Raw genomic sequence first — 16,300 nt, forward strand, 5'->3', positions numbered from 1 at the left:
TAAGATATGTAATTTCTTGAAATATAGAGCCTTCAGTAGTGTTTCTCCAGGATAACACTGTGTAGAGTGCTTGATCAGACAATATTGGAATTTCCAATAAATGTTTCTTTTGTTCAGAGATTTTTTTTTACTCCCTCTTGCATGGTAACTGAAGTGTCTTCTGTCTACACAGTTGTAATGATTTGCAGCTCCTGTTTTCTTAAAGAAATGTATAATCTTTAAACTGCATATCTGCAACTGCTGATACCCCACATCTGGGTTGGATTGCAACTACAGGGGCGCCTGTGTGGCTCAGTCTGTTAAGCGTCCAACTCTTGGTTTTGGCTGGCATCATGATCTCACAGTTCGTGGAACTAAGCCCCGCATCCCTGCTTGGGATTCTCTCTCTTCCTCTCTTTCTGCCTCTCCCCCACTCATGCCTGCTCATGTGCTCGCTCTCTCTCTCTCTCTCTCTCTCTCTCAAAATAAATAAGTAAACTTAGAATAAGTAAGCAAAAAACTACAAACTCTGGGACATTTAAGGCACTCACACTTTCACTAGCAATCCTTTAATGTTGCATGTTAGCACTATGATCAGCTATGTAGGGAAAAACTAAGAGGCAAAAAGACAAATAAATATGAATCCTGGTTTCATCACTGTAGAAATGATAAGAGTATAAATGCTTGTTCAGAAAATGGTTGTTCCTTTCTCTGCCAAGGTACTGATACCTGTGTTTGCTTTCCCAGCTGGCTCAACAGCAGGTGGAAAAGGTCTTGGGAAGAATTACTGAGAGTAAAAATAAACTGGCCTATGAAAAGGGAAAACTCCAGGTATGAGATTTTATTTTCTGATTTGTGTTGTCTAATTTTTTAATGCCAATTATCAAGCTAAATATAATAAATGATGGATTTTGAGAGGACCTAGCTCCACTAATTCTCTAACTTTGGACAAGTTTTTGAACCCTCCTAAGTTTGTTGCCTCATTAAGTAAAATCAGGTGATTGCTGTTCACATATCTGTAATATAATACTGAAACTAAAATTGTGAAACCAGATCCCATTCTGTAGCTATTGAAAGTTGTATTATGATTGTTTTGTGCATGGCCACTCACTAAGAATGTTAGAGAGCTCATGCTCTCTTTTTTGCTGAATTTTTATAGCATTCTTAAAAAGAAATAACCCTGGATATTGGGACTCAAAGGCAATAGACTTGAGTGACTGGGATGATACTATTCTTTTGCTTCCTGTGTGTTTTATCTCTATAGTATACAGAGCAGGAAGCTGGCCACTGACACCCAACTCCAGTGGAAATGCTAAATGAAATCTAAATCAGTGGTTCACAGCCTTAGCTACACATCACAAATTGAGGAATTTTTTAAATACCTCAGGCAGGGCAGTATATGATAGTCGCCATTTACTTGGAAATGAATCAGAAAAAGAAAAAACATTTTGATGGATAGAGGAGATTGATAGATGGATTGATATGTGATGAGCAAGTTTAAAAAAATTAATTGTGGAATTTGGATGGTGAGGGTATGCATATTCACAGTAAAATGAATTTTACTGTATATTTATAAAATACAAGGGGAAAATTCCCCATGACAAGGCTTGCACCCCAGAGCAATTAGATCAGAATCTCAGGGAGTAGATCCTAGGCTTCAATACTTTTAAGTTCCCCACTGATTCCAGTATGCAACCATACATGAGGACCACTGGATTCAATGGTACAAAGTCCATTTAGGCTTGGCAACCAAAGAGCTGATTTAATTAAGTGATCTCACTAGAGACATGTAAAACGTGTCAATGTTAATCTAATCTCATCTGCTCAAGGAGTTTATTATAGGGTTAGCAGATGAGATTGGCCCTTATGGCAGGCTATGTGAAAGATGATAAACCATGGTTGTGAAACCATATGTTGGCCACTAAAAACATAAGGCTATTTGGCCACAATTTGTGTACTTTTAATTAATATTTTCTAGAGCCAATGATACATTTAAGTATAATATGCATTTATACTTGTGTAACCTTGGACGAGTCTTAATTTTCTTGAGTTTCATCTTTTTAAAAAAAATTCAGTTCCTTTAAAATGTTTTTATCAGGGGTACCTGGGTGGCTCAGTTGATTGAGTGTCCAACTCTTGATATTGGCTCAGGTCATGATCTCCGGGTCATGGGATCAAGCCCCACATCAGGCTCCGCACTGAGTGTGAGGCCTGCTGAAAATTCCTCTCTCTCTCTCCCTCTGTCCTTCTCCCCTGCTTGCACGCTCTCTCTCTCTCTCTCTCAAAAAAAAAAAAAAATTAAAAAGTTCAATAGTAATTGTGATAATTTAACAGTTGTTTCTTTACTGGTGCATTCAATAACAAGATCTAATGGTGTTCTTATAAACTCTATTAATTTCAAACTGGTGATAAGCACAAACAGCTTTTCAAGATATTTGCAATAACTATTCTATAATACGAAAATATCTGTGATGTCTATTGGAGACAAAGTAACAGGTTAGACTAATACTACTGTGGTTTATTGCCTACATTTAAAAATTTTTTAGGGGCACCTGGGTGGCTCAGTCAGTTGAGTGTCCGACTTTGGCTCAGGTCATGATCTCATGGTTTGTGAGTTTAAGCGCTGCATTGGGCTCTGTGCTGACAGCTGAGACCCTGGAACCTGCTTCGGATTCTGTGTGCTGCTCTCTCTGCTCTTACCCCACTTGCGCTCTGTCTCTCTCTCTCTCTCTCTCTCTCTCTCTCTCACAAAAATAAACATTAAAAAAAATTTTTTTAAATAAAAAAATTTTAATTGAAGTATAGTTGACATTCAATACTATATCATTTTAGATGTTTAGCATAATGAATTGGTAATTATATACATTACAAAATGCTTACCCTAAGTGTAGTTACCGTATGTCACCATACACAGTTACTATAACATTATTGACAATATTCCCAATGCTGTACTTTTAATCCCTGTCACTTATTTGCACGTCTTAATCCCCTTGACCTATTTCACCCTCCTCCCCTCTGACAATCACCAGTTCTCTGTATTTATGAATCTGGTTTTTTTTCTTATTTCTATATACTATTTTTAATGCCTCAAGAGTAGGCTATCTTATGAATGCATCTTCTGAACCATTTCTTGCTGTACGGTTATCTAGGAATATATCAAGCACTGTGCCAAGTGACACTACAAGGAGGCAGGTACTGTAATTATGCCCATTTATAGGCAAGGAAATGGAAGCATAAGGAATTTAAGTAATTTTTGAAAGGTCTCACAGTTCTTGTGTTGCAAAGCCAGGATTTAATCTAAGCGGTCAGATTGCAGTCCCTAAACACCAAACAATTACACTATGTAACCATGATTTAACTGCTCTCATTGTTGGACGTTTACGTTTTTTAATTAAAAAATTTACAAATCCTTGTTTAATCTTTGCATCCATGATGATATTATTAACTAGATTTGCTTTTATCGCATTCTATTTTTTTTTAATTTTCTATAATTTATTTATTTTTTATCATTTACATCCAAGTTAGTTAGCACATGGTGCAACAATGTTTTCAGGAGTAGATATCTTAAGCCCCTTATCCATTTAGCCCATCCCCCCTCCACAATCCCTCCAGCAACCCTCTGTTTGTTCTCCATATTTAAGAGTCTCTTATGTTTTGTCTCCCTCCCTGTTTTTATATTATTTTTGCTTCCCTTCCCTATGTTCACCTGTTTTGTATCTTAAATTCCTCATATGAGTGAAGTCATATGATGTTTGTCTTTCTCTGACTGATTTTGTTTAGCCTAATACCCTCTAGTTCTTTTTTTTTTTTTTTAATTTTTTTTTTCAACGTTTATTTATTTTTGGGACAGAGAGAGACAGAGCTTGAACGGGGCAGGGGCAGAGAGAGAGGGAGACACAGAATCGGAAACAGGCTCCAGGCTCTGAGCCATCAGCCCAGAGCCTGATGCGGGGCTCGAACTCACGGACTGTGAGATCGTGACCTGGCTGAAGTCGGACGCTTAACCGACTGCGCCACCCAGGCGCCCCAATACCCTCTAGTTCTATCCACGTAGTTGCAAATGGCAAGATTTCATTCTTTTTGATTGCTGAGTAATACTCCATTGTGTATATATATATATACACCATATCTTCTTTATCCATTCATCCTTCAATGGACATTTGGGTTCTTTCCATACTTAGGCTATTGTGCATAGTGCTGCTATAAACATTGGGGTGCATGTGTCCCTTCGAAACAGCATACCTGTACTAAATACCTAGGAGTGCAATTGCTGGGCCATAGGGTAGTTCTATTTTTAGTTCTTTGAGGAAACTCCATACTGTTTTCCAGAGTGGCTGCACCAGCTTGCATTCCCACCAACAATGCAAAAGAGATCCTTTTTCTTCGCATCATCGCCAACATCTGTTGTTGCCTGAGTTGTTAATGTTAGCCATTGTGACAGGTGTGAGAGGTGGTATCTCAGTGTGATTTTGATTTGTATTTCCCTGATGATGAGTGATGTTGAGCATTTTTTCATGTGTCATTTGGCCATCTGGATGTCTTTGGAGAAGTGTGTATTCATGTCTTTTGCCCATTTCTTCACTGGATTATTTGGTTTTTAGGTGTTGAGTTTGATAAGTTCTCTGTAGATTTTGGATACTAATCCTTCATCTGATACGTCATTTGCAAATATCTTCTCCCATTCTGTTGGTTGCCTTATAGTTTTGCTGATTCTTTCCTTCCCTGTGCAGAAGCTTTTTATTTTGATGAGGTCCCAAAATAGTCCCATTTTTGCTTTTGTTTCCCTGGCCTCCAGAGATCTGTTGAGTAAGAGGTTGCTGCGGCCGAGTTGAAAGAGGTTTTTCCTGCTTTCTCCTCTAGGATTTTGATAGCTTCCTATCTTATGTTTAGGTCTTTCATCCATTTTGAGTGTATTTTTATGTATGGTGTAAGAAAGTGGTTCAGGTTCATTTTTCAGCATGTCACTGTCCAGTTTTCCGAGCCCCATTTGCTGAAGAGACTGTCTTTATTCCATTGGATATTCTTTCCTGCGTGGTCAAAGATTAGTCAGCTATATGTTTGTGGGTCCATTTCTGGGTTCTCTATTCTGTTCCACTGAGTGTCTGTTTTTGTGCCAGTACCATATGTCTTGATGATTATAGCTTTGTAATACAGCTTGAAGTTGGGATTGTGATGTCTCCACCTTTGGTTTTCTTTTTCAAGATTTCTTTGGCTATTTGGAGTCTTTTCTGGTTCCATACAAATTTTAGGGTTTTTTGGTTTTGTTTTTGTTTTTGTTTTAGCTCTGTGAAGAATACTGGTGTTATTTTGATAGGTATTGCACTGAATATGTAGATTGCTTTGGGTAGTATTGACATTTTAACAATATTTGTTCTTCCTATCCAGGAGCATGGAATCTTTTTCCATTTTTTTTTTGTGTCTTCAATTTTTTTATAAGCTTTCTATAGTAGTCAGTGTATAGATTTTTCACCTCTTTGGTTAGATTTATTCCTAGGTATTTTATGGTTTTTGGTGCAATTGTAAATGGGATTGAACCTTGATTTCTCTTTCTGCTGCTTCATTGTTGGTGTATAGGAATGCAACCGATTTCTTTGCATTGATTTTATAGTCTTTGACTTTGCTGAATTCATGGATCAGTTTTAGCAGTTTTGGGGTGGAATCTTTTGGGTTTTCTATATAGAGTATCATGCCATCTACAAAGAGTGAAAGTTTGACCTCCTCCTGGCTGATTTGGATGCCTTTTATTTCTTTGTGTTGTCTGATTGCTGAGACTAAACCTTCCAATACCATGTTGAATGATAGTGGCGAGAGTGGACATCCCTGTCTTGTTCCTGACCTTAGGGGGAAAGCTCTGTTTTTCCCCATTGAGGATGATATTAGCAGTGGGTCTTTCGTATATAGCTTTTATGATCTTGAGGTATGATCCTTCTATCCATACTTTCTTGAGGGTTTTTATCAAGAGAGGATGCTGTGTTTTGTCAAATGTTTTCTCTGCATCTATTGAGAGGATCATGTTCTTGCCCTTTCTTTTATTGATGTGATGTATCACATTGATTTGTGGATATTGAACCAGCCCTGCATCCCAGGTAAAATCCCGCTTGGTCGTGGTGAATAATTTTTTTAATGTATTGTTGGATCTGGCTGGCTGGTATCTTGTTGAGGATTTTTGCATCCATGTTCATCAGGGAAATTGGTCTGTAGTTCTCCTTTTTAGTGAAGTCTCTCTCTGGTTTTGGAATCAAGGTAACGCTGGCTTGCTGGCTTCATAGAAAGAGTTGGAAGTTTTCCTTCCATTTCTGTTTTTTGGAACACCTTCAAGAGAATAGGTGTTAACTCTTCTTTAAATGTTTGGTAGAATTCCCCCAGAAAGCCATCTGGCCCTGGACTCTTGTTTTTGGGAGATTTTTGATTACTGATTCAATTTCCTTACTGGTTATGGGTCTGTTCAAATTTTCTATTTCTTCCTGTTTCAGTTTTGGTAGTTTATATGTTTTTAGGAATTTGTCCATGTCTTCCAGATTGCCCATTTTATTGGCATATAATTGCTCATAATATTCTCTTATTATTGTTTGTATTTCTGTGGCGTTGGTTGTGGTCTCTCCTCTTTCATTCTTGATTTTATTTATTTGGGTCCTTTCTTTTTTCTTTTTGATCTAACTGGCTAGGGGTTATCTATTTTGTTAATTCTTTCAAAGAACCAGCTTCTGGTTTCATTGTTCTGTTCTACTGTGTTTTTTGGTTTCCATAGCATTGATTTCTGCTCTAATCTTTGTTATTTCCTGTCTTCTGCTGGTTTGGGGTTTTACTTGCTGTTCTTTTTCCAGCTCTTTAAGGTGTAAGGTTAGGTTGAGTATCTGTGACCGTTCTTCATTCTTTAGGAAGGCCTGGATTGCTATATACTTCCCTCTTATGACCGCCTTTGCTGCATCCCAGAGGTTTTGGGCTGTGGTGTTACCATTTTCATCGGCTTCTATGTACTTTTTAATTTCCTCTGTAACTTCTTGGTTAGCCCATTCATTCTTTAGTAGGATGATCTTTAGTCTCCAAGTATTTATCTTTCCACATTTTTTCTTGTGGTTGATTTTGAGTTTCATAGCATTATGGTCTGAAAATATGCACGGTATGATCTCAGTCTTTTTGTACTTGTTGAGGGCTGATTTGTGTCCCAATATGTGATCTGTTCTGGAGAACATTCCATGTGCACTGGAGAAGGATGCATATTCCGCTGCTTTAGGAAGAAATGTTCTAAATATATCTGTTAAGTCCATCCAGTTCAGTGTGTCATTCAAACCCATTGTTTCCTTGTTGATTTTCTGATTAGATGATCTGTCCATTGCTGTAAGTGGGGTGTTATTATCAATGAGTTTCTTTATGTTTGTGCTTAATTGATTTATATATATGGGTGCTTCCACATTTGGAGAATAAATGTTTACAATTGTTAGATCTTTTTGGTGGATAGACCCCTTAATTATGATATAATACCCTTCTTCATCTCTTGTTACAGTCTTTGTTTTAAAGCCTAGATTGTCTGATATAAGTATGGCTACCCCGGCTTTCTTTGGCTGACCATTAGCTTGATAGATGGTTCTCCATCTCCTTACTTTGAATCTGAAGGTGTCTTTAGGTCTAACAGTTTTTTTGTTCTTTTGTTTTGCCTTTCAGATTCCGCATAGAAGTGAATGGTATTTGTTTTTCTCTGACTTAATTCACTTAGCATAATACCCTCTGGGTCTGTCCATGTCATTGCAAATGGCAAGATTTCATTCTTTTTTATGGGTGAGTGATATTCCTGTATGTGTGTACACATTTGTGCCTTCTTTATATATTTTGGACACCATTTGTAAATATTTTCTACCATTCAGTAGGGTACCTTTTCATTTTGCTGATAGTTTCCTTCATGCATAAACTTTTTACTTGATATATTCCCAATTGTTTATTTTTGCTTTTGCTTCCCTTGTCTGCAGGTACAGATCCAAAAAAATACTGCTAAGACCAATATCTAAGAGTTTACTCCCTGTTTTTTCTTTTGGGAGTTTTATGGTTTCAAGTCTTACATTGAGGTCTCTAAATCATTCTGACTTTATTTTAGTGTATGCCGTAAGAAAGTGGTCCGGTTTCATTCTGTCGCATGTAGCTGTTCAGTTTTCCCCAGTACCATTTAGTGAAAAGACTGTCTTTTCCCCATTGTGTATTCTTGCCTCCTCAGTTATAGATTAATTGACCATATAAGTGTGGCTCTCATTCCATTCCATTGATCTATGTGTCTGTTTTTGTGCCAGTACCATACTATTTTTATTAATATAGCTGTGTGGTATTGTTTAAAACCTGGCCTTGTGGGGCGCCTGGGTGACTCAGTCGGTTAAGCGTCCGACTTCAGCTCAGGTTATGATCTCACAGTTTGTGAGTTCAAGCCCTGCATTGGGCTCTGTGTGACAGCTTAGAGCCTGGAGCCTGCTTCAAATTCTATGTCTCCCTCTCTCTGTGCTCCTCCCCTGCTCGTGCTCTGTCTCTCTCTCCTTCAAAAGTAAATAAAAACATTAAAAAATAAAATAAGATAAAATAAAATAAAATAAAATAGCATCTGGCCTTGTGATACCTCCAGCTTTGTTCTTGTTTCTCAAGATTGCTTTGGCTATTTGGGGTCTTTTGTGGTTTCATATGAACTTTAGGATTATTTATTAAGAGTTCTGTGAAAAATACTATCGGTATTTTGATAGGTATTGCATTTAATCTGTACATTGGGTAAAATGGACATTTAAAAAGAATTTTTAAGTTTGAGAGAGAGAGCATGCACTCACAATCCGGAGGAAGGTGGTACAAAGAGAAGGAGAGACAGAATCCTAAGCAGGCTTCACATCATCAGCACAGAGTTTTCTCTGTGTTTTGGGGGTTTTGGGGGTTTTCTATATATCGCATTATATAATATGCAAATAATGGCAGTTTAGTGTCATATGCAAATAATGGCAGTTTACTTCTTCCTTACCAATTTGAATGCCTTTTTTTTTTTTTTGTCTGATTGTTGTGGGGTATGACTTCTATTACTATGTTGAATAAAGGTGATGAGATTGGATGTCCTTGTCTTGTTACTGATCTTGGAAAGCTTTTAGTTTTTCACCATTGAGTATGATGTTCACTGTTGATTTTTCATGTATGGCTTTTATTATGTTGACATATGTTTCCTCCAACCCTACTTTGTTGAATTTTTATCACGAATGGATGTTGTATTTTGCTTAATGCTTTTTTCTGCATCTATTGAGATGATCGTATGGTTTTTATCCTTACTCAATGTATTGATGATATTTTTAATGTGTTGTTGGATTCAGTTTGCTAGTATTTTGTTGATGATTTTGGCATCTGTGTTCATCAGAGATAATGGCCTAGAGTTTTCTTTTTAGTAGAGTCTTTGTCTGGTGTTGGTATCAGGGTAATGCTGGCCTTGTGGAATAAATTTGGAAGTTTTTCTTCCTCTTCTATATTTTGGGGATAATTTGGGAAGGAAGAAGAGCCGTAAAAAAAGAATGAAATCTTGCCATTTGCAATGACATGGATGGACCTAGAGGGTATTAAGCTAAGTGAAATACGTCAAAGAAAAACAAATACCACAGGATTTCACTTCTATGTGGAATTAAAGGCAAAACCAAAGAACAAAAAACTGGAAATAGATTCATAAATACAAAAAACTGGTGGTTGACAGAGGGGAGAAGGGTGGAGGAATGGGTGAAATAGGTGAAGGGGGGATTAAGAGATATAAACTTCCGGTTATGAAATAAATAAGTGACAGGATGAAAAGTGCAGCATAGGGAATAATGTTATAATAACTTTGTATTGTGACATATAGTAACTACACTTATAGTAAGCACTTTGTAATATATATAATTATTGATTCACTGTGTTGTACATCTAAAATTATATAGTATTGTATGTCAACTATGCTTCAATTAAAAATTTTTTTTAAATGTAGGGGCGCCTGTGTGGCTCAGCCATTTAAGTGTGTGACTTCAGCTCAGGTCATGATCTCACGGTTTGTGAGTTTGAGCCCCGCGTCAGGCTCTGTGCTGACAGCTCAGAGCCTGAAGCCTACTTCAGATCCTGTGTCACCCTTCGTCCCTGCCCCTCCCCTGCTCACATAGTCTGTCTGTCTGTCTCTCTCTCTCTCTCTCTCTCAGAAGTGAATAAACATTTTAAGAAGTTTTTTTTAATGTAGTTAATGAAACCACAGTAGTATTAGCAGAACCTGTTACTTTAAATGTTTAGAAGTCATCTGTGAAGCCATCTGATCCTTGACTTTTATGTATTGGGAGGTTTTTTTTTATTATTATTACAGATTCAGTTTTATTACTAGTAATCAGTCTGTTCAAATTTTCTATCTCTGATTCAGTTGAGGGAGATTGTATGTTTCTAGGAATTTATCCACTTTTTTCTAGGTTGTCCAATTTGTTGGCATTTAATTTTTCATAATGTTGTCTTATAGTCATTTGTATTTCTGTGATATGGTAGTTATTTCTTCTTCATTTCTGATTTTATTTGAGTCTTCTTTTTCTTGATGAGTTTGGCTAAAGGTTTATCAGTTTTGTCTGTCTTTTCAAAGAACCAGCTCTTGGTTTCATTGATCTTTTCTATTCTTTCAGTCTCTATTTTGTTTATTTCTACTTTAATGTTCATTATTTCCTTCCTTCTGCTGGCTTTGGGCTTTGTTTTTCATTTTCTAGCTCCTTTAGGTGTAGGGTTAGGTTGTTAATATGAGATTTTTCTTTTTCCTTGAGGTAGGCCTGTATTGTTGTACACTTCCCTCTTAGAAGTGCTTGTGTTGTACCATGTGTCATTTGATTAGAGCATTTAGTCCATTTACATTTAAAATAATTACTGATAGGTACTTATTGGCACTTTGTTCATTGTTTTCTGATTGTTCTTGTTTGAGGTTCATCTTATTCACCTATAAACTGAGGAGGGGAAAGCATACCTCTCATCTACTTTTCACTAGGAAAGCTGGTCAACATTACAGACTAGGTATATAGATTATTACAGGCACAGAAGAGCCTTCTCCTTTGTGAAACTAATGATCTCATAAAAACTGTGACCAATGATTTTGACCTTCTTTTATCTTTCCCAAGAGAAATTAAATGTATTGTTAAGTATATAAGAAAAAAACCAAATGTTCATAGCCAACTTAAAGCCAAGTTTTGGCTGGGAATAGGATACATTTTAAAATTAGTGAGCTGATATCTATTTAACCTTTTAGACCTCAGTTATAACCTTAGAAGTTATCCTCAGAATCTTAAGGAAAATATTACTTTCTACTCCTATTCCTACAACAAGGGCTTAAAATTTTTGATAGTCTTTGAAAGCTGAAACATTTGAAACTATTGACTCACTGGTGTTTTTATGTCATACCTTGGGTTGGCACATTCCAGACTGACTTCATCAACCCAAGGGAAAGTGCTCTTAAAGCATAATACCCTTGCAATAGTTTAAAGGAAGAGCTGCATACTAAGCATAATCAAAATAGTCTGCTGTGTTCTCTCTAAATTGAATAATTGATTAAAAATATTACCTATGAATCATTTGATAAAAGATTACATTTTAGAATTGACTTCATGATTGGTATAAACACTTGGTTTCAGGTGTTAATGTAGACTGTGTCAGAAACTGCTTTCCCTATTCAAACATGGTGTGAATTACATTTTCAGTGCTATATTCTATTCCATTTTATAAATATACCAAAATAGATTTATCCTTTCTTCTGTTGATGGATATTTAGGTAGTTTCCAGTTTCTTACAAACAACACTGAAATGATGAACTGTTGTACAGGTCCCCTTGTATTCATGTAAAAAATTCTCTAGCTAGTATAATTCTCAGAAGAAGAATTACTAGGTTGTAGGATTTACAGATCTTGAATTTTACTGGAGTTTATTAAATTTCTCCTGAAAGTAGTTATATCAGTCTTGAAAGCAATCTTTAAAAAAAAATTAATTATTATGTTTATTTACTTTGAAAGAGAGAGAGAGAGAGACAGAGTGTGAGTGGGGGAAGGGCAGAGATAGAGGGAGACACAGAATCCGAAGCAGGCTCCAGGCTCTGAGCTATCAACATAGAGCCTGATGCAGGGCTCGAAATCAAAAACTGTGAGATCATGACCTGAGCTGAAGTTGGACGCTTAACCAACTGCGCCACCCAGGTGCCCCCTACATGTGCTAACATACATCAATTTTTTTTTTAACGTTTATTCATTTTTGAGAGAGAGAAAGAGAGGCAGAGTACAAGTAGGGGAGGGACGGAGAGAGAGGGAGACACAGAATCCAAAGCAGGCTCCAGGCTCTGAGCTGTCAGCACAGAACCTGATGTGGGGCCTGAACCCACAAACCATGAGATCATGACCTGAGCCAAAGTCAGCTACCTAACCAACTGAGCTACCCAGGCACCCCTAACATAGATCAATCTTATAAAATAATACTGTACACTGTTTAGGAATACATTTATGGTAAAATTATGAAAAAGGATTAAAAATGATGAACAAAGGACCTTGACCTAAGTTACTGCAGTTCCTGAGACTGGCTGATAAGCTAATAATGGAAGTTGCTTGACTTTTAATGACACGGAAAAACCAGATCTCTGAGCAGCAGCACAATTTATTTGCTTCTGTGTTCTTTCCCATGTGAATGTCCTGAATTAGAAATCATGCCAAATAAGACACTCAATACAAAATTTAAAGTGCTTGTAGATGAGAACATCCCATCTAAAAAGTTTCAGGGCATTTTACTGTGTGCCCAGAGGCTGAGTTAGGGCAAATTATCTGAGAAATATTGTAGAATAAGGATATTCTCTTTGCTTGAAGAAAAGCAAATCTCAAAGTCTTCAGAGTTATTCAGCCCATTTTCCATTAGATTCTATGGGTTAACAGCAGCTTGCTTGTTTAAAATGAGAATAATTGTTGCATGAATACTTCCCTTTAGAGGCAGTCATTTTAATTCTGAACCTTAAGTGAAAGTCATGATTAACTTTTACTGATGGCTTTAGGGAGCCATAGCACACATTTTATAATGTACACTGTGGAAAAGAGCAACAGAAACAGGCAGAGATAAAAGAAGGATTCTGCTTGATAGAACAAGAGAGATTTCCTGAGACAAAATGTATTTTTATGCAGTCCTTCAAAAAAAAATACTAATATTAGCAATCAAAATTTAACAGTTCCTGAAAGTGTGCAGTAACTCCAGCCAAGAAGTGTTTTCCCTCCACAGGTAGGAAACAAGACACAGAGAAAGGAAAAAGTCGATTTAAGTAAAAAATTTTGGATGACATTTTGTCTGATTCAGGGATTCATTGTTGATTTGTATGAAAGGGTTGGATATAAAGGGAAGAAAATGTGGGAAAACACAATTTGGAGATTAGTGAGTAAATATTAATGATTTCATTCCCCCAAATGATCATTTTCTTTAAAGAGAAAGCCGTAATTATCTTTCTCAGTTAGTGTTAAAGTATAATTCATCATATAAGAATTTCATTTACTCAGATTTTATAATTCTGTCAGTAAAACACAAGAGTCTGTGTCATCTACTTGCATGTTGACAATTCTAATTATCCATAGCCAAAATGGTTTTTGAATGTTAGGTATTACAATTTTTTTTAAGTTGAAATTATTACCCCGAAAGTCTCACTGTTATATTTATAAGTCATGTTAATTTGGAGTTTCTAAAAAAATTCTTGAATGTTTAGTTTTGAGCTAGAGAGAGAGAGACTGAATGTGAACAGGAGAGGGGCCGAGAGAGAGGGAGACACAGAATCCGAAGCAGGCTCCAGGCTCTGAGCTGTCAGCACAGAGCCCGAGGCAGGGCTCAAACTCACAAGCTGGGAGATCATGACCTGAACCGGGAAGTTGGATGCTTAACCAACTGAGCTACCCAGGTGCCGCTGGAGTTTTCATAAGCAATAGAAATCAAATGAGTTATCTCAGTACGTATAAATGGCTATAGCCTACTTTTAGCTATTGAAATAGCTCTGAGAGTTGAAATAGCAATCTTTACATGATTAGAAAAACTTAGGATTGCTTCTACAAGTTTTAAGGATTCTCTGTGATTTTTCCAAACTCATGACATCTTTTTCCTTTTAAAATATGTAAATATATATAATTACTCCTTATTTTATTATTCTTCTGTTTTATCCTAGATAAAAGTTAAACAGTTAGAAGAACAACTACATTCTTTTACTGAAACCAGTTCACAGAATGACCATCTACGCAAGTTGAACAAGGCTCTAGAGGGCAGCTATATGCAGGTGTGATTAATAGCTATAAAACAAATTGCTATTATATTGTTTTAATTAGGTTTTAAGAAATTGATGCCTTTTTCTCCACCTTACCATACAGTCCCAGAAAGATGAATATTCTTTCACTTGACTCAATTCAACAAACATTTTTTAAACACCCGCAATGTACAAGGTTTTGCTAAACTGTAGAGAAATAAACATACCTGAAGCAGGATTGGGATATTCAACTTATGTTCTAATTGGAGGCTTAAGAATATACTCATAAACTTTATTATAGATTTAGAAGTTAAGTCTTTCAGAAGCAAAATAGAGTGAGCGTTCATAGGGAGCATCATTATAATGAAAGCATTGAGAAACACTTTCTTTTTTTTTTATTTTTTATTTATTTTTTATTTTTATTTATTTATTTATTTATTTTTTATTTATTTTATTTATTTTTTTTATATATATGAAATTTATTGACAAATTGGTTTCCATACAACACCCAGTGCTCATTCCAAAAGGTACCCTCCTCAATACCCATCACCCACCCTCCCCTCCCTCCCATCCCCCATCAACCCTCAGTTTGGAGAAACACTTTCATAGAGGAAATGGTTTTTTAATTATAGGCAAACTTAGAACTCAGTGGCAACAAGATAGAACTGCAGGAGACAGCTCAGTTGAAAGAGGTGTTAGTGGTATAAATGCTTACTTGTCATCAGGGTGACTGCTGAGGCTACAATCCTTTTGTAAGTCACATAACATTTTAACAAATGAATAGAGAAAGTTAGACAAACAAGATACAAAACATTTAGTGAAGAAAATAATCCAAGAATGTGTAACCAAAAGAAAGTGATTCATTTCAGTGATTTACAAATTTACCATGTGTGCATTTTTTTTTTTTTTTACTCAAATATGTTTGACTTCTATTAGCTATAATATTTCTGTTTCTATACCCTTGGTAACCAAGGAGCTAGAATGTGTCTTCAAATAGAATACTGTTAGGGTTCTAACCATCTGACTACTGGAAAAGAGGGCCTCATTAGATATACTCTCCTACAGGGAATTTGATTTAAGGAAGGCTTGTTTCTTCACCAGGACAACTTTACAGTGTGATTTCTTCGTTCTGAAAGCAAAGGAACACATTTTCAAGTATATTTTCTATCACAGCTTCATTAGAACTTTGTGTTGTTCCTCTTCATAAAAGGAGCGCTCATTGAAAAATAACTCTAGGTTTAGTTGTTTTACTGTTTTTGATTGGTGATGCCTCCAAGAAAAAGGAAATCTCCAGAGAGGCCTGCATCTTCGAAATTCTTTGAAGGCTATAGGCCCCATGTAAACAATATAAAGGAAAGAACTTCATCAGTTGGTTTACCCAGTGTTATTCCAAACTCTGCACGCCGTGTGACCTTTGCATCTAACCTCACTTCTTTGAGAGCTTCTCAGGAGATTGGAGACTCTAGAATCTCTCTAAAGACTCTTTTGAATGCTATTAAAACCATGGAGGGAAGACTGGAAGGTAAAATAGACATTCTTGCTTCAAGACCATTAATAAATGAGTCACCAAATTTTCTTAAACAGGATTCGGTAAGTGGAGACCACAAACTAAATCATAAGGAAATTTCAGATTTATACAACAATGAAGAAAAGTAGTAACAATTCAGAAAGATAATATATGGAGGTATGAGTAACAAGAAAGGTTCTTCACAGATAAGAAAAATTGACAATGTGGATTGCAACCATTATTTTGGTTATCACATGGTTAATTTTTAGACATAGAAAGATTTTGATTAACAGTAGCCATTGAGTTTTTTTAATATGATTTTGAGTTTTTACAAATTCAAAACATCCACCTAATCTTTTTTTTTAATAATCTCTCTCTTTTTTTTTTTAAACGTTTATTTATTTTTGAGACAGAGAGAGACAGAGCATGAATGGGGGAGGGTCAGAGAGAGGGAGACACAGAATCCGAAACAGGCTCCAGGCTCTGAGCTGTCAGCACAGAGCCCGACACGGGGCTTGAACTCACGGACTGAGAGATCATGACCTGAGCCGAAGTCGGCCACTTAACCGACTGAGCCA

At 36.4% G+C, this 16,300-nt stretch overlaps 1 protein-coding gene across 5 annotated transcripts in view; it reads left to right on the top strand.

Annotated features, from left to right (window-relative positions):
- The window catches only part of CCDC150 (coiled-coil domain containing 150), a 100,643-nt gene that overhangs the window by 58,358 nt on the left and 25,985 nt on the right, over positions 1-16,300 (top strand). For 4 of the 5 annotated variants that reach the window (XR_006296897.1, XM_043577371.1, XM_043577373.1 and 1 more), the window contains 2 exons: positions 727-810; positions 14,141-14,248. Coding sequence is in view for 4 of the 5 variants with exons in the window: in XM_043577371.1 (XP_043433306.1) it covers positions 727-810; positions 14,141-14,248 (192 nt within the window). In the remaining variant the exon portion in view is untranslated. Of the gene's footprint in view, positions 1-726; positions 811-14,140; positions 14,249-15,228; positions 15,806-16,300 lie in introns of those variants that run through there. The other variant, XM_043577375.1, reaches the window with a different exon arrangement.

Source organism: Prionailurus bengalensis, chromosome C1, assembly GCF_016509475.1.
Source record: "Prionailurus bengalensis isolate Pbe53 chromosome C1, Fcat_Pben_1.1_paternal_pri, whole genome shotgun sequence".
NCBI classification, from domain to species: domain Eukaryota; kingdom Metazoa; phylum Chordata; class Mammalia; order Carnivora; family Felidae; genus Prionailurus; species Prionailurus bengalensis.